This window comes from Mirounga angustirostris, unplaced genomic scaffold (assembly GCF_029215605.1).
Source record: "Mirounga angustirostris isolate CCGP_5_RB_7025 unplaced genomic scaffold, mMirAng1.0.hap1 SCAF_8, whole genome shotgun sequence".
In the NCBI taxonomy this organism is placed as follows: domain Eukaryota; kingdom Metazoa; phylum Chordata; class Mammalia; order Carnivora; family Phocidae; genus Mirounga; species Mirounga angustirostris.
Window position 1 is genome coordinate 2392585 of NW_026991716.1, and position 23487 is coordinate 2416071.

Consider the following 23487-nt stretch of genomic DNA (forward strand, 5'->3'; position numbering starts at 1 on the left):
CTCTTTAATTTTTCCAGATAGAATTGCTTTTTTTTTTTTCCAATTTTGCTTTATTGGAATCTTTGTGGCAATTTTTCATTTAGGAGGATTAACGTTCTACGTATTGAATTCTGAGTTCTGTTTGACTCTCTCTTAACTGTTCCCAATTTCTTTGCGAGGCTCCTTGTGTCATTTGCCAGGCTCGATTCTTAGCAGCATCACATTCATAACTCGTTTCATCTTCGTAACAACCTATGGAAGGAACCACCAAGGAACAATCTCTGAGATGCACCAAGGGAGAATGCCACACACTGTGAGGGGTTTCAAAGTCTGCCCATTCTTAGCCAAAGGACTGTGAGAGGCTTGCTTAGATATAAGGATATAAGACTCAGGAAATGTAGAGAGACAATCAGACAAATCCATTGATGTTGTCTCTCAGGCTTGTCTATTTAGGAAGGAACAAGAGCCTATGACATTTTCGGAGATGCATCCACATAAGCACTTAATTCAGCACCAGCCACTCCACTTTTCTGCTCAGCATTGACTTCTTCCAACTACCAATGTGCTTCTCTGAGCTAGGCCCCTTCACTCACATTCATCACTGTCAGAATGAACAACTTACATCAAGGCCATACCTTATCAAGGGATGCAATCTGACAGTTTCCATCTGAAATACGACAGTATTTGGATCTTGGAGATATTGTCATTGGTAAATATATTGAGGTCTATACAAGGTCAGGTAGATGAGCTAGAGTATACATCTGTCTCTCTCACTCACACACACATACATACACACAAACACACACACACACAAATACCCCAGTAGGTAGGGTAGGAAAATAATTGGACTAAGATTAACCATGGACTCTAATCTTAGTTTTGCCATTTGCTAGTTCTGAAACTTGAAGCATGTCCTATCTTGGGCAAGTAGTAGGGCCCACAACACAACAATTAAGGATGTGAGCTCCTCTAGCCAAATCATGAGTAACCTTATTTAACCGCTCTGAGACTGTTTCCTCATCTGTAAAATGAGGTTAATAATAATGACTTCATTTATTCAAAAATTATTTGATTATCTACAACATGCCAGTCTCTGTTGGAGCTTATGTTTTGTGGTAAAATGTGCTAAGACACATCTGATGAGGACTACCAGGAATAAATGTATAGTCCAACAAAATTAGGTTTATTCATCCCCCGCAACAAGGTAGACCATCACCAGCAGTAACCTGGAGCATCTCATGAAGAATGAAACAGGGTTATTGCAGAATTTTGAGAAAAATTAAAATTTTAGGTAAAATTTTATGGAAGTGTTTTGATAGACTCAATGCAAGGCTGGTTTGGATTAATTTTGGTTTTTTTAAGAGAGAGAGAATCTTAAGCAGGCTTCCCGCCCCGTGTAGAGCTGACCTGAGTTCCACATGGGCCACAGGGCTCCACATGGGGCTTGATGTCGTGACCCTGAGATCATGACCTGAGCAGAAATCAGGAGTCAGATGCTTTTTTTTTTTTTTAATTCATTTGAGATACAGAGAGAGAGAGGGAGAGAGCATGAGCAGGGAGAGAGGCAGAGGGAGAGGGAGAAGCAGGCTCCCCGCTGAGCAGGAAGCCCGATGCGGGGCTCGATCCCAGGACGATGGGATCATGACCTGAGCCGAAGGCAGACGCTTAACCATCTGAGCCACCCAGGCGCCCCAGGAGTCAGATGCTTAACCGAGGGAGCCACTCAGGCACCCCGGCTGGTCTGGATTAAAAAGTAGGTTCAGGGTCCTGTTTTGTTTTTGAAATCTCAAAGTTACCATAAATGTGACACGTTGTGTGTGAAAATGCTGTATCTGGAGCTCTACAGCTAGCTTGGAAGAGATTGTTTTTGTTGAAGGTGGCTCCGATCCCCCAGGCAAGAGTGGAGCATTTACTTATCCTGACAGTGATGTCAAATAGTTTCTGACAGTCTCTGATTTTAGCAAAGAAGATTTCTCGGTCATTTTTTAAGTGGGAGCAGCAAGGCAAAGATATCATTGATAAGAAAGCAGTAATTATTCAAAGAGGATCATGGTGAAATTTACAGCTCCAGTATGATTTTGGGAGAAATATTTGCTGTTGACTTTGCAGCAGGCCCTATCAGTGTCCTCTGAGTCTGGTCTATGGCAGAGCCGATTTTTGCTTTTTCAAATGAGATAATACATATAAGGTGCTTAGAAGAGCGCCTAGCACAGTTGGTGTTTAACAGTCATTGTCTGTCGCCATCCTGAAATGAAGGAGTCTGGTTTTCCTGTGGCTCTATGATTTTTCATCATGGTTTAAGAAGAGAAGGTAGGAACCCGCCTCTCTCCTTTGCGGAGGCACTTCGGTGCGTGCAACTTACTCAGGTATACCCGTGACTGGGGCTGCGTCCTGGAGACCGAGACCGGCCAAGCCCGGAAGACCCGCCCACTTAGAGTCACGTGGATCGGCTCTAGCCCCGCCCCGCCCCGAGTCCGCGCAGCCGCAGACGCATCTGGGAAATGTCCGGAGGGAAGGGGCGGGTCCCGCGGGGCCGGGAGCCGCCGAACCGTGGTTCCTCCGGGGTCGGTGTCGGGACCGGGCGGTTGGTGCCCTAGCCCGGGGCTGGTGGGCCAGGCCTGGCCGGTCCCGGAGTTTCACAGGGCCTTGCTCTGGCACCTTCTCAGGTGCGGCAGCTGTTGCCCGCGAGCGGCGCGGGGGTCCGGGCGCCGACGCCCCCCAGGCCCCGGATCCGCGGTGCGTCTCGGCGGGTGCTCGGCCGGGCGGCGTCCGGGCCTCGGAGCCCGGCGCTAGGGGCTCCCCGGAGCGTGGCGGGGTCCGGCCTGGGGTGCAGAGGCCGCAAGGAGGCGGGTGTCCGCAGGGAGGGCGCCTAGGGGAGCGGGCCCGCGGTGGCGCGGCCGCGGAGCCCGCGTGATGCCCGGGCGGCCGCAGCACCGCGCGCTGGCGGCGACGACTGTGCAGGGAGAGAGAGGTGAGACAGTGGCCGGGTGCGGCGTGGGGGTGTTCTGCACAAAAGATTCACAGCAGCCGCGTTTCGGTGCGGAAGAGGAAAGAACGCATTATTATTATTATTATAGGAACTAATGAAAGCAGGAGAGGAAAGGAATCTACTCATAGTGGAGGTGATCGGAGGCAGTACAGGAGAAGAAGGCAAAGCTGCATCAGATGGGTGCTTACAACGTCCAGCCTCATCAGCTGGGGAAGCCCCGTGGAGACGGCCAGGCCGGAGTCCCCGCTGGGAGCCCGGGCAGAGCGTCCTCCCCTCGGCTGAGACGGACTGGCCATCCCCATAGAAGGGCCGTGTCCGGAGGGCGAATAACAGGGTCTGCAGTCAGACATTTGTTCGCCTACGTGCAGTGTGGAGCAAGCTGCATTTCCATGTTTTCGTGTTTCTGTATTTTCAAGGAGCCCGGGCTCTGCATCTGCCTCCCCTCGGGGATTCCATCCTGGGGGGCCAGCCCCGCTTGGAGCAGGAGGGGACGGGAGACCAGATCTGTAGCTCTTGGTGTTCGGAACAGAAGGGCCCGTTCTGACCTGGAGGCCAGCTCAAGTTCACTAACCAGGCTCCCGAGGTCATTCACGCAGCACGGGTCTCACCACCTTCTTGAGCCTGCCTGTGTACCTGCAGGTCCAGGAGGTCGGTTCTGCGGGACGAGTCACAGAAACCGGTATCTGTACAGAACAGGGGTGAGGTGCAGACGGGATGTGAGGACAGGCAGCTTTCCTTTCCAGGGAGAGAAGTTTGTAGGAGTAGGTGGGAAGAAGGCTTCCTGGGGTGGGGCGGTTTCTGTAGGGAGCGCGGTGGGAGCCAGGAGCAAAGCCCCTCCTGTGTCACTTCCCGTGACCCCTTCTCCCACGCCAGCCTTTTATCCATCGTGGCTTAATGAAAACGGCCTGGGTTGTTTAGTTTCAAAATTATCAGACAGTAAAATTGATAGGAGAGGGGCGTGCAATTCTACCATGTTTAGAAGCGTGCAACCAAACCACCGCCACAATCAGGACGCAGAGCTGTTTCACTGACTCCAGAAACCGGCCTTGTGCTCTCCCTTTATTATATTCACACCTTTCTCCCACTGTTAACCTCCGGCAGACTGGTCCCCATCTCTCTAGTTTGTCTTTTCCGGGATGGGATGGAATGGAATGGATGGATGGAATCTTACCCTGTATGACGTTTGGGGACTGGCAACTGTCACTCAGCACCATGCCTTTGAGATTCCTTTGTAACATTCCACTAAATAGGTATACCAGTGTTGTTGTTTTAATCTGTTCATCCATTAAAGAACATTTGGATTGTTTCCAGTTTGGGGTAATTATGAATTGTACCGCTCTAAATATTCATGTACATGAATTTTTTCTGTGAACATAAGTTTTCATTCAGCCTGGCTTTGAAAAGCAAACCGGTTTGAACTTCAGTGCTCATTTGAGCTTTATTGATTGTATGATGGGCTTAGAATAGTTACTTAACTTTTTTTATTTTTTTTGAAAGATTCTATTTATTTATTTGAGAGAGCACAAACAGAGGGCGGGCAGAGGGAGAGGGAGAGAGAGAAGTAGGGAGCCCGACGTGGGACTCAATCCCACGGGATCATGACCTGAGCTGAAGGCAGACGCTTAACCAACTGAGCCACCCAGGTGCCCCATTTTATTTTCATTTTTGAAAGGTATTTCCTCTCTATATAAAATTCTGAGGTGACACAATTTTTTTCTTTCTGTAAGTACTTTGAAGAGGTTGCTCCATAGTCTTCTAGATTGCTTTGTTTCTGATGTGTTGTCTGTATTCTGTTTCTTTCTTTTTTTTTTTTTTAAGATTTATTTATTTGACAGAGAGAGACACAGAGAGAGGGGGAACACAAGCAGGGGGAGTGGGAGAGGGAGAAGCAGGCTTCCCACAGAGCAGAGAGCCCGATGCGGGGCTCGATTCCAGGACCCTGGGATCATGACCTGAGCCGAAGGCAGATGCTTAACGACTGAGCCACCCAGGCGCCCTGTCTGTATTCTATTTCTAATGTGTCTTTTTTCTCTGTTTGATTTTAAGATTTTCTCTTTGTCAGTAGTTTTGACTGATTTGATTATTATGTGCATTGGTTTAGTTTTCTCCATGTTTCTGTGCTTAGAATTTGTTGAGCTTCTTGGGTCTGTAGTTTTCATCAAATTTGTACAATTTTTAGCTACTATTTCTTCCAGTATTTTTTCTGCCCCACTCCCCCAATCTGTAGATTTCAATTGCACAAATACTAGTCGGTTTAGATTTGCCTGATACTCTGTTCATTCTTTTGAAAAGATGATCTTTTCTCTCTGTTTCTTTCTGGATAGTTTTATTGCTATCTTCAAGTTCACCAATCTTTACTTTGCAGTGTCTAATTTGCCATTAACCCATCACTGCATTTTTCATCTTGATCTTCTTAGTTTTTATCTCTGAGTTCATTTTGAGCCTTTTTAAAAAATTTTGCCTGCTATTCTCTACTCATTTTGGACATGTGCAATGTAACTACATCAGTTGTAATTCTCACATGTGTTTGTTCAGATTGGTTTTTATTGACTGATTCTTTTTCATTGTGGTTTGTGATTTTTCTTCTTTTTTTCCCTAGTAATCTTTGTTTGAATGCCAGACAGTATTAATTTTATCTTTTTGGATGGTAGGTATGTTTGTGTTCCTAAAAATATTTATGAGCTTTTATCTGGGATGCATTTAAGTTACTTGGAAACAGTTTGATCCTTTCAGGTCTTGCTTTTAAGATTTGTTAAGTGGGACCAAAGCAGTTCTCAGCCGAGAGCTATTTATTCCCTCATATTCCCTCTGTGCTACAGCCTGGAAACCCTCAAGGCAGTCTGTTGGATGTATTAGTTATCCATTGCTATGTAACAAATCATCCCGAAAACTTAAAACAACACGGCTTAAAACAACACGCATTTATTATCCCGGGGTCAGGAGTCTGAACACGGCTTAGCTGGGTCCTCTACCTCAGGGTCTTTTGCAAGGTTGTGCAAAAGATTCACTTCCTCACTTATTTCTGTGGTTGTTGCAGGATTCCGTTTGTTGCGTTATTGGACCACAGGACTTAGTTTCTCGTTGGCTGTTGGATGGGAGGCCACCCTTGGTCCCTTGCCACACAGACCTCCAGTATTCTAGCTTGCCTCTTCAAAGTCAGCAAGAGAGAGAATCTGCTACCAAGACAAAATAACATTCTTTTTTTTTTTTTTAAGATTATTTATTTATTTATTTGACAGAGACAGAGATAGTGAGAGCAGGAACACAAGCAGTGGGAGTGGGAGAGGGAGAGTGGGCTTCCTGCCGAGGAGGGAACCCGAGGTGGGACTCGATCCCAGGACCCTGGGATCATGACCTGAGCCGAAGGCAGACGCTTAATGACTGAGCCACCCAGGCACCCCGACAAAATAACATTCTTTTGTGACCTAATCATTCCCTCAATGTTGCCATATTTTATTAGTTGGAGCAGGTTACTCAAGAGAAGGGAATTACACAAGGCTGGGATGGCCAGGATACAAGGATCACTGAGGATCATCTTAGAGGCTGCCTACACACTAGGGCAGTTGTGGGGCTCTCCCCATCTGTGTCTGTGTCTCAGGGTCACCTTTACTGCTGGATGTCTGGTATCTTAAAAACCATTGTTTCATGTATTTTGTCTGCTGTCAAAATATATATTGTCACTTCAGATTTCGTCATTGTTCATATATTTTTTGGTTGTTCCAGGCAGGAGGATACATCTGATTCTCGTTATTTCACTGTGGCTAGAAGTGCAAGTCTCAGCTCAGATGCTGATTCCCATCTTTTTAAACTTACTGAAAATTGTTTTGGCCTAACATCTGCTCTATCTAGGTAGGGAAGGTACCATGTGGACTTAAAGAACTGGGAACTCAGCAGTTGTTGGATGTCATATACTAAAGTATCAAACAGGTCAAGGTGCTTGATAGTGTTATTCAGATCTCCTGTTCTAACTGTATTTTTAAATTGCATTTGGTCAATTGCTGAGACATGGCTGTTGAAAATTAAGAAATGTCCTTCTTCAGCTCTGATAATATTCTATCTTGAAATCTATTATCTGACAGCATAGCCGCCCAGCCTTCTTACACTTACAGTTTGCATAGTAAATCTGTCTCTATTTACCCTTGACCTGTGTCTTCATATATGAAATATGTCTCTTGTAGAAAGCATATAGTTTGTCTTATTCTGATGATCCCTGCCTTTTAATCAGGGAGCTTAGATGAGGATTGGACAGACTTTTTATTCAAGAGCCAAATGGGAAATATTTCAGACTTCATGGGCCATTTAGTTTGTCACATCCACTCAACTCTGCCAAGAGTGGTAAAAAGAGTAAAGAGAGAAAGCAGCAATAGACAATATGTAAATGAGTGGGTGCAGCTATGATCCAGTAAAACTTTATTTTCAGAAACAGGCATTGGGCCAGATTGGCCCTCGGGCATCATAATTTGTTGGTCCCTGGTTTAGACTATTTGAATTATATTAGTAATTACTAGTATGTTTGGATTTGTCTCACCACTTTATTATTCGCTTTATGTTTGTCCCCTTGTTTTCCCCTGATTTTCCTTTCCTTCTGTTTCATAGACTACTTAAATATTTTTAAATATTTGTTTTCAATTTTCCTATTAGCTTTTAGCTGTGCTCCTTTTCATTATTATTTTTAGTAGTCCCTCTAGGGATTACAGTATGCACCCTTAATTCTTCACAGGCTTCTTAGCATTAATGTTTCCCTTCACATTAAAATGTGAAACCTTAGGGGCTCCTGGGACGCTCAGTTGGTTGAGCATCCAGCTCTTGGTTTCAACTCAGGTCATGATCTCAGGGTTGTGAGATCGAGCCCCGAGTGGGGCTCTGTGCTCATCAGGGAGTTTGCTTGAGATTCTCTCTCCCTCTCTCTCAGCCTCTCCTACTCTTGCTCTATCTCTAAAATAAGTAAATAAATCTTAAAAAAATAAAAATAAAATAAAATGTGAAACCTTACAACCATATAGATCCCATTATCACACCCTCTTCTTTTGTTCTAGTTGTTTCATGTATTACCTGTACATATGTTGTGAAATGTACAAGGCAATTAGGTTATAATTTTTCCTTTAAACAGTCACATGTATGATAAAAAAAATTGAAAAGATAAAAACAAACTTAAAAATAAATTTTCATCTACCCAGATATTTACTATTTCTAGTACTCTTAAGTTCTTTTGGGGGATCAGAATTTCCATCTGGTATCATTTCCCTTCATCCTGAAGAACTTAATCACTTCTGCAGTGGGATCACATAAAAAACCCAAGAGACACACTTGGTTGTCCATCAGTGAGCCTTGTCATGGTGAAGAGGCCGCATCCGCTGGTCGTGTTAGAGAAGTTCCAGAAACCCAGAAGTGCGCCGTTCCTGTCCCTTCTTGCCCACTGTGTCCCCACGGCCTGTCCCTCCCCCGTATGTTGCAAATCCATCACTGCTTTCTGTCTCTGCTGTCTCTCGAATCCACATTCTCACCTTGCCTCGATTTCTGGGGCATCCACACAAATATTCTTTCATGTCCATTCTGGCCTTTTCACCTCCCTGCCTACTGCCGGAGAGATCCTTTTTAACACTCGATGTGGCTTTGTCATCTTCCGTCTCCTCCTCTGAAATGACTGCTTCCTGCTGTTGGGTTGAAGACTGAATGCTTCTGCGTGGCCTGTGAGCCCCCCGTAGCTGGCCTCTGTCCCCCCCGCCCCCATTCAGCACAGACAGCCCGGGGAGCTCTGTCCACACTGGCCTCCTTCTGTTTCTCACCCTCCCCACCTCTCCTTGCACTTCCTGTTTGCTCTGCTTTGTCGCCAAGGGGACTCCAAGCATCCTTCAGAAATTGTTCAGCATTGTCTCTTCAAATAAGCTCTCCTGAAACCCTGGCCGGGTCAGATGGCCTTACTAGAGACTCTCATAGCATCGTATGACTCTTCTTTGTGACGCTGGTCACCACTACAATTATGTGTGTGTTTGTGGGACTGTTGTTTATCTCCTGGACACTCAGCTCTACGAGATCAGGTACTATCAGGTTTTTTGCTCAGCACATATTGTCAGTATTTAGCACGGTGTTCAATAAATATATGTTGAAAGAATAAAAGTTTATTAGTTCAGTCATTTACTCAAAACAGAGGTATCCTAAAGATGCTTGGAAGGAGAAGGATAATCAGTTGGCATTATTCTAATTGTCAGATGTGCCTTTTCTTCATAAAAATGATCAAATTGAAATATAAGTATTGGCTCAGTCCAACTCAGTCCTGTTTGTAAAGAGTGTTGCTGCCCAGGAAAAGATTTTTTTCTGCGATACAAACTGGTAATTGCAGTCTATTTGGACAGTAGACACACATATGTTGTAGGTCTATCTTCCTTTAACAAACACACTCCTGGGTTTCTCCCGTAATCTCACACGACTACCACAGAGGACACTTCTGACACCAAATGTGGGGGATTTTTTTCCCCCACACCAAGCAATTCCCTGTGACACCAACTGAGCACCCTAAAAATCACTTCAGTTTTGACACTAATTAGAGTTAGCAAAGACTCCACCGGGTAAGTGCTCAGTCTCCACAGACGGCCCCCACTTCACATGGCCCCCATGACCTCCCTCCTTGGATTCCATCACTTGCTAGAACAGCTCACAGAACCCAGGGAAACACATATGTTGACCAGTTTAGTATATTATCAAGGATATGATAAAGGTTACAGATGAACAGACAGATGAAGGGATACATAGGACAAGGTTCACAAGTGTCTGGTGTTTTGGTTTGGTTTTTTTCAGTCTTTATACTCTTTGCTTTTCAGTTTTTGAAAGTTCTATTGATATATCCTCTTGGAGAGTCTTTCGTTAACTGTGTCCAGTCTACTAATGAGTTCATCAAAGGCATTCTTCATTTGTTAGTTTTTTGAAAAATCTCTAGCATGTTGGGCGCCTGGATGGCTCAGTTGGTTAAGTGTCCAACTCTTGATTTCAGCTCAGGTCAGGATCTCAGGGTCTTGAGATCGAGCCCCACGTCCGACTCCCTGCTCAGTGCCAAGTCTGCTTGAGATTCTTTCTCTCCTTCTCCCTCTGCCCCTCCCCCTGCTCGTGCTCTCTCTCAAATAAATAAATCTTTAAAAAAAACTCTTGCTTTTTTTTGGTTCTCCTTACATTGCCCATCTGTTCTTGCATGCTGTCTACTTTATCCATTAGAGCACTTACCACATTAATCATAGTAGCTTTAATTCCCAGTTTCATAAGTCCAGCATCCCTGCCATATCTATATGCTCTATAATTTGTCTCTCACGACTGTATTGTAAATATGCTTATAAAGGACATTACTCCTTTCCTTCCAGAAGAATCTGATGGCATTTCCTTAACCCCCTTTTCTCTTCTCAGATAAAATTGAGTGCACTGTCCTTTGTGAAACCATCTTTTCAGGTCTTGCGTGACAATGTGAAGCTCTGATTCGCATAATTCTCTGACTACTCCTCGGGTTCCTCTCATGGTTTCTGTTTGTGCCTCTTAACAGCGGGTATCTGTGAAAAATTGTCTCCTCAGTGGTGCTTATGGTTTACAGGTTGACTATCCCTCTTAGCTCTTATGCCTGTGATTATTTGAAAAGTAGGTACTATCAAACATTTACTGTCCCAAATATTAGGATGGTGGCTTTATCTTACCTTTTTCTTTAAATAATTTCCAGGGTTTAGGTGCAAAAAAAAAAAAAAAAAGGGTGGGCAGACTAATCTTGAAAAACTGCTGTCAGGGCGCCTGGGTGGCTCAGTCGGTTGAGTGTTGGACTCTTGGTTTCAGTTCAGGCTGTGATCTCATGGGTCACGGGATCGAGCCCCATGTTGTGCTCTGTACTCAGCGGGGAGCCTGCTTGAAGATTCTCTCCCTCTGCTCCTCCCCCTGCTCTCTCTCTTTCTCTCTCTAAAATAAATAAATCTTAAAAAAGTAAAAACCCTGCTGTCATTGCGGCATTCTCAGAAGAAGACCACAAGCATCTGTCCACTCACCAGACATTCATCAGGCATACTCTGTGTACCAGACGCTGTGCCAGGAGCTGAGGGCTCAGAGGTTAAAGACTCTAGTCTCTAATCTCCGGAAGCTCAGAGGTTAGTAAAGACACTGGTGAGTGCTGTGATGGGGTAGTGCAGACTCAGCATGGGAGCAGTGGTGAAGAGGGGGCTCTGAGGCTGGGTTTAATCCTGTCTCTGCCACGTACTAGCTCTGCAGCCTTGCACAAATGTCTTCATGTCCTGAAGCCAGCATGGACCAGTGGAACTAAAATGCAACCCACATGTGTAATTTTAAATTTTCTATTAGTCATGCTCGAGAAAAGTAATGAAAAAGAGGTAAAATTAATTTTAAGAATATTTTTATCCAATCCCATATGCCTAGAACATTTTAACGATTAATCAAAAGAAAACTTTATTACTGAGATATTTTCCCTTTTTCTCTTGAGTCTTCAAAATCTGGTATGTATTTTACAGTTGCAGCACAGCTGAGTTTGATGCAGGCATATTTCTAGTGCTCGGCAGTCACGTGGCTGGAGGTCACTGCGTGGGACTGTACAGTTTTATGCCCCTTTTCCTCACTCATAAAATGAAGATAAGAATAGCTTCTACCTCCTGGAGTTCCAGTAAGGGATTAAGTGATTAAATACATGTAAAGTACTTAGAACAGTGATGGTTCTAAGCATGATTAAGTATCAGCTGTTATTATTTATAGGAATTATTTTATTATTATAGAGGCAATGAGAATATAGATAAGGAGCTTAGAGTAGATGATGTTAGAACTGAGTCCTGAAGAGTGAGCTGGAAGTAGCTCAGCAGACAGTAGGTGGCAGAAGGGGAGTTCTAGATAAAAGATCAACACATGCCGGGAGACGTGAGAAATTTGATAAATGTCTAGGAAGTAAACACAGTGTGGTTGGATATAAGGCATGTGTGAGAGTGACAAATGGTGAGGCTGGGTTGGCAATGGATCAAAACATGAAGGACCTGTATCTAAAAAGTTTGAGAAGAATTTAAGGAGTTGAAAAAAAAAATCATGCTATAAGTAATATTGAGGATTGGAAAGAGGCCAAATGGGGGGCTTCCCCTGATGTCACACAGATAGTCAGTAGAAAGCTGGGATTAAAACTCAGGATTTTCTGTCTTTAATCTTTAGCATCTGCTCCATCTGCTTCCTAGGGCAGTAGAGATGAACCCTGGACTCTGGAATTCGGGCTTGTGTGTAACTTGAGGCAAGTGATTTCAACACCCTGAACCTCTCCCAAAGTAAAGATTCCGTTTTCCACTTCCCAGGCTTGTTAGGAGGATTAACTATGCCAATATGGTGAGTCAGCTTGGCATAAACTCACTAAGTATTAACTCCACACCCACAAAAGTCATTCAAGTTTCCTTCCTCTAAGGCATGAAACGCTAACTCTGGAGACACACATATGCACACACAACATAATGGATAAACAGTATAAGGCACTGCTTTTAAGGACTAAAATCAGAAGTTAAAACAGTACAGTAAATACTGTGGGAGATCAGGAAAACGAGAGTTAGGAATGTCCATGGGACTAGTGTAATTTTTTTTTTTTTAAAGATTTTATTTATTTATTTGACAGAGAGAGACACAGCGAGAGAGGGAACACAAGCAGGGGGGAGTGGGAGAGGGAGAAGCAGGCTTCCCGCCAAGCAGGGATCCCGCTGTGGGGCTCAATCCCAGGACCCTGGGATCATGACCTGAGCCGAAGGCAGACGCCTAATGACTGAGCCACCAGGCGCCCCGGGACTAGTGTAATTTGAGTGGGGCTCTAAAATATGGTCAAGAATTAGTTGGGCAAAATAAGGAAGGCAAGAAAGGCTTTGAGGGCAGGAGAAGCATTTATGAGGAATGAATGTTCAATGTTAGAAGTACAGTTAATAAAATAATTAATTCCTCATGTTTAATGTTTGCTTATTACATGCTATGATCTGGGGTTCACACCGAAAACAGATGTTTAAGTGAAAATCTACTACTTACTGAGGCACCTGGGTGGTTCAGTCAATTAAGAGGCTGATTCTTGATTTTGGCTCAGGTCATGATCTCAGGGTGGTGATATCGAGCCCTGTTTCAGGCTCTGAGCTCAGCAGGGAATCTGCTTGAGGATTCTCTCTCTCCCTCTGCCCCTCCTCCTGCTCATGCTCTCTCTAAAGAAATAAACAAAATGTTTTAAAAAAATCTACTCACTGGGGCACCTGGGTGGCTCAGTCAGTTAAGCTTCTGCCTTCAGCTCAGGTCATGATCCCGGGGTCCTGGGATCGAGCCCCACATGGGGCTCTCCACTCAGCGGCAAATCTGCTTCTCCCTCTCCCTCTGTGATCTCTCTTGCTTTCACTCTCTCAAATAAATAAAATAAAAATCTTAAAAAAAAATCTACTCACTGAATAGAGAGACCCTCCCCCCAGTTCTTCCTTTCAGTTGACTCAGAAGATGGGCAGTCAGGCTTCCACATACCACCTCCTCCCCAAGTACAAGGTCGAAGGATTTCATTCTGGGGAAACTAATCAGCCCAAAATAAAATGCTATAGGTGCCAACGTTTGGGGGGTCATCTAATGAAACAGCCAGGCCCCTGCCCAGTAATCCTGCAGTGAAACCCGTTCCTTATGTCCTTACACACAAACACTTAACTTTCAATCAACATATTAGTAACTCAATCTTAAGTATGAACCCATAGTTAAAGACAACTTCTAGATATGCTGATATGCAAAAAGAAGGGTCATCTCTCTTTTGTCCTCTATGCTTAGTGTTTCTTATCTTTTCTGTCCATGACCGAAAGTAAAAAAGAAATACGTATCATTGGAAAGCCGTGAGAATTATTTTTCATTTCAAAAAAGTAAATTTCTCCCTTTTCAACCTTTTTTTTCTTTAGACCTGGTTTCTGCTCTTCTTTCATTAAATGTAAAGCAATAATGTCAGCAGCAGTTATTCAACAAAGAGGGAGTAGGTAAAGGTATTGCTTTGTGGAAGTCAAGAAACCAAATTTAAAAGAAGAGTTTGGTTTTTTTTTCAAAGATCTTATTTTTATGTAATCTCTACACCCAACATGGGGCTCGAACTCACAACCCCGAGATCAAGAGTTGCACATTCCACTGACTGAGCCAGCCAGGTGCCCCAAAAGAAAAGGTTTTTTTAAAGAGACATTTAAAGAGCTCTTAATGGGCTTTAGGATAATAGTTTCCTTTCTTAATACCAGCTCATCTTCATGTTTTTTCTAATCTCTACAATTTAGCCTTTTCCCAAATCACCTTCTCTCCCGACAATGTCTGTTCCATTCTCTTTGATTACTTTGTTTTAAATCAGACTCTTTCACACCACTAGCATTTCCAGCTAACCCCTCCCTGGATTACTAGGTTACATTTATATCCCCCGTATTGTATATTCTCAGTATTACAATTTCGTTACCCCATTCCTCACAGAACACCTTCTCTTCTTCCAGCTTTGGACACAGTGGATTTGTATTTTTATGTCTTTTAGATGGCAAGTCTGGACCTAAAGCCGAGAAATCAACAGTAGAGCTGCAGGACATTTTCAAAGAAGGCCCATCCCGAGGAATAAACACAGAAGAATTTAAAAAGAGAAAGTCTCTACTGGGAGATACCTGGAAGTCTAGAGAACAGTTTAAGAATCAGCACTTAAACCAGGAGAAGTATCTGGGACACGATAAAGTCACCTGTATGGAAGTTCCTGCCAAAGAAGGAGATACAGAATCTAATGAATTTGGAAAAGTTTTCACTCTACAATCAATAGTTTCAGAACAGAGTGATCTTATACAAGAGTGTTTTCATGAACATGGTACACATGGAAAAATCTTCAAACAAAACTCAGAGTTAATTATACAAAGGAAGTGTGGTGGAAAGAAACCTCGTAAATGTGGTGGATGTGGGAAAACCTTCAGAGACCACACTGCTCTTGTTCAACATGAAAGGACTCATACTGGAGAGCGACCCTATAAATGTAATGTATGTGGAAAGGGATTTAACCAGAGTTCCCACCTAACAAACCATCAGAAGACTCATACAGGAGAAAGGCCCTACAAATGCAATGAATGTGAGAAGGCCTTCAGTTATTGCTCAGTCCTTATGCAACATCAGAGAATTCATAGTGGGGAGAGACCATATGAATGTACTGAATGTAGCAAGACATTCAGTCGTAGCACATACCTTACTCAGCATCAAAGAATTCACACGGGTGAGAAGCCCTATAAGTGTCTGGAATGCGGAAAGGCTTTTAGCCAGAGCACGCATCTTACTCTCCATCAGAGAATTCATACTGGAGAGAAGCCTTATGAATGCAATGAATGTGGTAAAACCTTCAGTCAGAGTGCACATCGTACTCAACATCAGAGAATTCATACGGGAGAAAAGCCCTATGAATGTAATGACTGTGGAAAAGCTTTCAGTGATCATTCAGCTCTTATTCGACATATCATCCACACTGGGGAGAAACCTTACGAATGTAGTAACTGTGGGAAAGCTTTCAGTTACTGTTCAGATCTCATTCAACATCAGAGAACACATACTGGAGAGAAACCATACAAATGCAGTGAATGTGGGAATGCCTTTAGTGATTGTTCAGCCCTTATTCAGCATCAAAGAATTCACACTGGAGAGAAGCCCTATGAGTGTAATGAATGTGGGAAGGCCTTTGGTAACTACTCAGCTCTTATTCGACATCAGAGAACTCATACTGGAGAGAAGCCCTATGAATGTAAGGAATGTGGAAAAACCTTTAGCAGAAGGACATACCTTGCTCAACATCAGAGAAGTCATACAGGTGATAAACCATATAAATGTAATGAATGTGAGAAAACTTTCACCCAGAGTTCATTCCTTACACAACACATGAGGGTTCATACTGGAGAAAAACCCTACAAATGTAATGAATGTGGGAAAGCTTTCAGCGACCGCTCAGGGCATATTCAGCATCAGAGAACTCACACTGGAGAGAAGCCCTATGAATGTAATCATTGTGGGAAAGCTTTCAGTTTCTGTTCAGCTCTTATTCAACATCAGAGAATTCATACTGGAGAGAAGCTCTATAAATGCAATGACTGTGGAAAAGTCTTTAGTGATAGGTCAGCACTTATTCAACATCAGAGAACTCACGCTGGAGAGAATCCCTATAAATGTAACGTATGTGGAAAAGCCTTCAGTCAGAATGCAAGCCTTACAAATCACCAGAAAACTCATTTTAGTGAAAGATCCTGTAAATGCAGTGAATGTGGAAAAGCCTTTAGTTACTGCTCAGGCCTTATTCAACATCAAATCATTCATACTGGAGAGAAACTTCATGAGTGCAGTAAATGTAGCAGAGCCTTTAGCCGGAGGATGGACCTTAAAAAACATCAGAAAATTCATACTGAAGAGAAACTCTACAAATGTAATGAATGTGGAAAAGCCTTCAGCCAGAGCACATATCTTACAAAACACCAGAAAATTCATAGTGGGGAGAAACCAAATATACATACTGAGTGTAGGAAAACATTTAGACAAAACTCTTCTATTCGACATGAAAAATCTTGCACTGGAGAGAAATCCTCTGAATGCCTTGAGGGTCTGGCTACTGTGGAGACCCTTCCCAGGGAAACAGAAGGAGGATCATGAAAACTGTTAATTAGAGTGGCCACATTGTTTAGTGGGAGGCACACATCTCTGGGTTTTAAAGGTCCTGGGTTCCAATCTCAGCTCTATTACCAACTAGTTCTATTACTTACTTTAGGGTAAGTCACTTTACCTCTTCATGCCTTAATTTACTCACCTAAAAAATTGGAAGGCCTGATTAATTGATCTTTAAGATCCACATTTATTTTATTTATTACCAATGCATGTTTTTATAGATGTGACTCTCAAATTGTGACTTATTTATTCTACAACAGGTCTGATTTACAATGTGAGGATGTAGTAGTTATGAGGAATTCAATAAAGATATAGACTACATGCTATTTATTACCTTTGTATTGGTCCTCCAAAATTAAACATACCATGAGTATTCAAGGAGATTGAGACATAAAATAGTATAAATTATGCTAATTATTGCAGTAGGAAGGTTGGGGTCTTGATTAAGAATATGGTGTTTGATAAATCCTCAAAAAGAGTGAATCAAATTGTTGGTAAAGGCTGGCTTACCTAGAATCCACCCAAATTTAATGTTGCAATATACATTTTCTCTATTAAGTTGAATTGGTCACTATCATGTCCCAGGTGAAAAGGAACTAGAAAACAGTTCTAAAGTCTTGAGCAGGTTACCAAGAAAAGATGAAATTGGAAAATGCATTTGTTGTTTCCATACCTTAAACATGTAAAGACCACATGAATGAGAATAAAACTTGAGATCCCATTCACCTAGAAAAGTCTGTTGGTCTCTTGTCTTTGTCCTGTGATTACAGAGATATTAGCCTGAAAATATGAAGATTTATCTCAGAAACCTGTGATTTTAAGTTGACCAGTTAATCTTTTCCAAATTTTCTGTAATGCCTATGCATTGTTTTATAATCAAACTATTTTTTAAAAGCATTTGATAACTAAACAAATTTAATGGTTTTGGAAAAGGAGCCTACTTTAGCGAATTATGCAATGGATTTAAAAACTATGAGCACAAGTGTAAGAGACTATCATAAAGCTGCTACTTTATGACTTTTTTGTTGTTGCTTTCTCAGCCTGTTTCCCCTTACAGCAAACACCACTCTCCCTTTGAGATACATTTCAGCCAGGCAGTTCCCACTTTCTCTCCTACTTCCCAACACTTTGACCATATGCTAACTGCAATCAGGATACCCTCCTTATTTACCTTCCTAATTTCTGCCTCTCAAACTTCCTTTTATGGTTTAGCACATACATAGTCTTGGATGATGATGATGATGGTGATGATGATGATTCACCTTCATCAGCTGCTTTCAGCACTCATCTCTTCTTTTTTTTTTTAAGATTATTTATTTATTTATTTGACAGAGAGAACACAAGCAGGGGGAGCAGCAGAGGGAGAGGGAGAAGCAGGGTCCCTGCTGAGCAGGGAGCCCCATGTGGGACTCCATCCTATGACCTGAGCTGAAGGCAGACGCTTAACGACTGAGCCACCTAGGCGCCCCAGCACTCATTTCTTCCTTCTTTGAATTTCTGTAGCATTTATTCACATGGACTTTAGTACTTAGTGGTTCCTTGATGTTCAGTAATCACCTTAAAGATAGGTTCCATACCTCAGAGTTTTATAACTTCACAGAAGCTAAGTAGAAGTAGAAATAGAGTAGATGCTCAGTACATCTTTACTGACTGAGGAAGTGCGCTGTAGTAACAAGACCATGATGAACACACGTGCTTTATCTCATTTGCAGGATGGCTCTTCGAACTCTATTTTGTTCCATCCATGAATATACAACCATACTTACTTTTTAAAATATATATATTTAAAACTAGGGGTGCCTGGGTGGCTCAGTTGGTTAAGCATCTGCTTTCAGCTCAGGTCATGGTCTCAGGGTCCTGGGATCGAGCCCCGCACCGGGCTCCCTGCTCAGCGGAAGTCTGCTCCTCCCTCTGCCTGCCGCTCCCCCTGCTTATGCTCCTTCTCTCACTTCGTCTCTCTCTGTCAAATAAGTAAATAAAAACTTAAAAAAAATAAAACTAATTAAAACAAATAAAAATGTATAGTGATTATAATAAAACAAAAAATTATACTGTACAGCAGTCCTTTTTTTTCTTCATATAGCTATTTTTGAATAGGATATGGTTCTCCACAATAATTTCTAATGTCTATACTTAACACCACTATCCTGGGATTGATTTTATTTATTTATTATTTATTTATTTGACACACAGAGAGAATGAGAGCAGGAACACAAGCAGGGGGAGTGGAAGGGGGAGAAGCAGGCTTCCTGCCAAGCTGGGAGCCAGATGCGGGGCTCCATCCCAGGACCCTGGGATCATGACCTGAGCCGAAGGCAGACGCCCAATGACTGAGCCACCCAGGCGCCCCTATCCTGGGATTTTTTTAACTTGACATCGTCAATCTTCTCCAGCAAGTTGCCACTGGATTTCAGTTATGGATACCGGACTTTCACACATAGTTATTCTGGCATTTTCTTCCATAGCTTGCTGTGGAGATAACTGCTCACTTCCTGAATCACTCATTCACTTTGGTCTCTGCTAAATATCAATTTCCTGTCTCTGTTTACAATAGAAACCCATTCGTTTTTATAAATGTAAGGTCACTGCTTCCATTTTCTCTTTACCTGAGAGTTTTAACATACTGAGGTTAATTGTTATACATAGTTGATTTTCTTTATTGACCCCTTAGCAGCCAGGTTTGACTCTGTATTCAAAGAGGTTGCTTCCATTAGGATTATGGGTATCTCTTATAACAGGCCCAGAGCAGTGGTCATTCTGACTGTGGACATAAGCAACCCAGGCTTACCTGGGCAGGGGAATGCCAAGATGTCAGAACACAGGCTCTCAGTCATGTCACTCCACCATCTTTGATGCGTGTTTCTGTCTGACGTCCAGGCAGCTTGTCCCTTTTCAAGCTAGTAGAAATGTAAAGACATCTCTTTTCCAGTAGGGGTGTGACCTGGACGTTCTGTGCATTATTTTACTCCTATCCCATTGACCATAAATGGGTCATACGACCTCATGCTCCAGAGAAGGAGCAAAGGCAGACATAGTTTGAAAGGGGAGAATGGTAATAAACAGCCAGCAGAGATCTTAGGGTGATCGTGTCCCTCATCAGTTAAATTGCAATAGAAAATGCCTGGTTTCGTAAGCTCATGGACCATGAATTCAGTCTGGAAGGTCGGCGGGCAGCTTAGATGTCCCAGTAGAGTAGCTCAATAACGGGAAGTAGAGAGCTGAAAGTGTAGGCCAGGTACGCTCTCAGAAGGTGCAGGCCATGGTCAGCATGTGCGAGATTGCCCCCCATCCAAAACGGGGAACTGAGCTAATTTCTTAATTCATTAACTTTGAGCAGGCCTTTCTTTCCGAGCGATGTGCCCAGATCTGAGCCCGAAGGCGAGTAGAGACAGCCCCAGAGCAAACACATTACAAAGGAAATCTAAGTCCAGCTTCAAGCCAGGGGAAGGTTTGTAGCTGTTGCGTGCTCATGTGCTCGCCACTCAGATCTGTCCGAGAAACTGGAACATTTGTTCCGTCCAGCTTACCTGGAAGCCAAAGTAATGATACCCATGGAAAAAGAAGTGAGATAGAGCCGAACAACTCTGCCCACACCAAGGGGTTAAAAAGGCCATCGCAGAGGGTGGCAGAGGCAGAGATGCAGTTGCACCGAAACCCCACCTCCGGGGGGCAGACACACGCAGGAGGAATCTCATAGGTCTGGTAGTTGTCAGAGGGGAGGGGGTTGGAGGACAGGGGAAAGGCATCGACTGTATGATGAGGCAGGGTAACTAGACTTAGTGTGGCGAAAACTTTGTATGGTACGCAAATATCAAATTATTATGCAGTGCACCTGAAACTAATGTTATATACCAGTTTTACCTCAAAACAAACAAACAAACCAAAAAACAAACCAAACTTCATCTAAAACCTTATCAACTCAGACAGGGTGGTATTTGTGCAAGGACAGACAAATGGACCAATGGAACAAAAAAGGAGCACGTGTTATACTTAATAAATGGGATACAGAAGAGTATGGAAAGGCAGGACTTTTCAATAAATTGTGCTGGCATAATTAGATATCTATATGGAAAAATAATACACCCTACATAGAAACGAATTCCAGGTACATTAATGCTGAAATGTAAAAGGCAAAAGTATAAAGCGTTTAGAAGAGAATATAAATAAATATACTGCAGACTTTTGGATAGGAATAAGGAACAAGACACAACAGCACTAAACAGGAAAAATGGATAAATTTAATGAGATTAAATTTACAGATTATTTTAAGAATAAGTGAAATGAAGAACTTGTTCATCAAAAGGCACTATGAAAGAATGAGTCTAAGTCACAAAACGGGAGAAGATATTTGCAACATAAATATCCTACACAGGACTAGCACGAAAATACAGAATATAGAAAGAACTTCTATGCCCGTGACGTCCATGAGACAGAACAGGAGACCGGCCGGAAATGTTTGGGCTGAGATGTCACCAGTGTCTCTTCTGCTTCGCTCTGCTTGTTAGAAGCCAGTCAGTATGGCCCCCGGGCGAGGAGAGGGTATTTGGACCACCTTCTGATGACAGGAGTGCCACAGAGTTTGTGGACCTACTTTATTATTTTTTTTAAGATTTTATTTATTTATTTGAGAGAGAGAGAGAGCACATGAGAGGGGGGAGGGTCAGAGGGAGAAGCAGACTCCCCACTGAGCAGGGAGCCCGATGTGGGACTCGATCCCAGGACCCCGGGATCACGACCTGAGCCGAAGGCAGACGCTTAACAACTGAGCCACCCAGGCGCCCCTGTGGGCATACTTTAAAACAACTACAGCAAGCAACCTTATTAGAAATAAGGAAAATGCAAACCAACCCTGTAATTAGATGCTACTGATCTTCCACCAAAATAGCTAAAATTAAAAAGACAAGAAGTACTAATTATTGGCAAGGATGCTAAGTAATAACGTTCATCACTACTGTTGAGCGTCTAAACTGATAGAAATACTGTGGAAGTCAGTTGGACTTTAGTAAGTTAAAGATGTACATACCCTATTATCCTAGGTCTCTACCCAAGAGAAACACGTGTGCGTGTTCAGCAGGAGGGTCTGTAGGAGAATTTTCACAGTGGTGGTGTCTGTTGAGCCAAGAATCGGAAACAACTGGAGTGAACATTTGCACTAACTCGGATAAACAGTGTCGAATACTATTCAGCAGTTGGCAACAGATCAGAGCTACAGAAAACAATATGGATGAACCTTACAAACATAATTTTGTGAGAGGAAGATACAAAGGAAGCATTTAGTCTGATGATGCTTACGTAAGTTTCAAAACCAGACAAAATTAGGCTGTATTGTTTAGGGATATATATGTACATGGTGAAATGTATTAAGAATGTAAATACAGGGCGCCTGGGTGGCTCAGTCGGTATAAATAAATAAAATCTTTTTAAAAAAATGTAAATACACAGTTACTGTAAAAGTCAGGACTGAGTTTTTCTGGGGGTGTAAGGAAAACATGGAGGACAGAGGTTTAAAGGGAAGGGACACACACAGCTTCCTGGGTGCCAACAAGGCCCTGATCACCATCCCGAGTGATGGTTAGATGTTCACTTTGTGATTACTTGTTAAGCTGCAGGTGTAGATTTTATTTACTGCCCTGTGTGTTATATTTCACAATAAAAATATAAAACAGAACAAAGAGAGACAAGGAAGCTTCCTCTGTTTGAACATGTAAAGATTTCCAACCTATATTGTGAAGTATCAAAAGCAAGGCCCAGAACAAATGAATATATTTACAGGAAAGTGGATAAATTCCAGAAGGAAAGGTAAGAAATGAAGAACAGTAGAACCAATGGAGGATGGGGGACAAAGTAGGAACCAGGTAGGTAGGTGACCAGGGAAACATCAGTGTATAATCATTTTGAACTCTGTGAGTCCACTACTATTTCAAAATGCCAAACAAGCAAATGAGTAAAAGCTCTCAAAGCTGTATTCAGAAGACTTACAGGAATGTGTGTCTTCCTTAGAACGGTTTCCCACGCCTTTGAGCCGCATGCATTATATCCTCAAGCTTAGGCACCAGTGGCTCAGGAGTCAGGGTTTATTCCTGGGCAGCCTAAAGCTTTGGGAAGGAGAAGAACTAATGCAGATGGGACTGGAGTCTCAGGTGCTCAGTGCCAGGCGAGCTTTAAGTCCTGCATGGGCACTGGCTAGATGCCAGACCACGGGACTAGGCAGAGGACCCACGGTTAGCCGCCCGGGCTTATGCACCCGACCAGGAGCAGTAGAAACAGAATCTGGAACACTTTACCTATGAAAAGCCCATTCCTGTCCCTGTTCAGGGTTAAACTCTTGAAATTTGCTTACACATCCTCCTGCAGAAGACTCCTTTACTGAGTGTTTCCTGTGTAGGTGGCAGGCCATTCATTCGGCCTTTACTTAACAAACGGTCAGTGGGCAGCTGCCATACGACATGTCTTCCTCCAGACGCCGGGACGATAGCTGTGAGCAAAATGGGCAAAAATCTCTGTCTTCATGGAATTTGCGTTCTAATGGGAAATTCAGACGAATGAAAAATATATAAGTACTAATAAAAAATAAAGCAGGAAGATAATAGGGATGACTCCTTAAAAAGTGTTTTGAAATTTTAAATGTGTTGAACAGGTAAGATTTCACTGAGAGGTTGATATTTGAGCAAAACCCTAAAGGACAGGAAGAAATGAGTTAGGCACATATTTGGGGGGCAGGGGGGAGAGTTTCCAGGCAGAGCACACAAGAGAGGACAAAGGCCTGAGGCTGGGGCAGACCAGACTTGCCCCCGACTGTCTGAGGATGAGCAGGAGGCTGTGCAGCTGGGGAAGGGGGGCCCAGGGAGGGGGAGGAGTGAGCAGGGGAT

At 43.1% G+C, this 23487-nt stretch overlaps 1 protein-coding gene across 16 annotated transcripts in view; it reads left to right on the forward strand.

Moving 5' to 3' along the window:
* The window catches only part of LOC123837350 (zinc finger protein 883-like), a 53110-nt gene extending 35583 nt beyond the window's left edge, over positions 1–17527 (forward strand). For 3 of the 16 annotated variants that reach the window (XM_064598392.1, XM_064598389.1, XM_064598393.1), the window contains 2 exons: positions 12160–12212; positions 14478–17521. In XM_064598392.1, coding sequence (XP_064454462.1) covers positions 14678–16606 — 1929 coding nt within the window. In that variant the 5' untranslated portion in view covers positions 12160–12212; positions 14478–14677 and the 3' untranslated portion in view covers positions 16607–17521. Of the gene's footprint in view, positions 1–2476; positions 2951–3056; positions 11080–11457; positions 11607–12136; positions 12305–14477 lie in introns of those variants that run through there. The other 13 variants (XM_064598390.1, XM_064598394.1, XM_064598391.1 and 10 more) reach the window with 11 other exon arrangements.
* The last annotated feature ends 5960 nt before the right edge of the window (positions 17528–23487 follow it).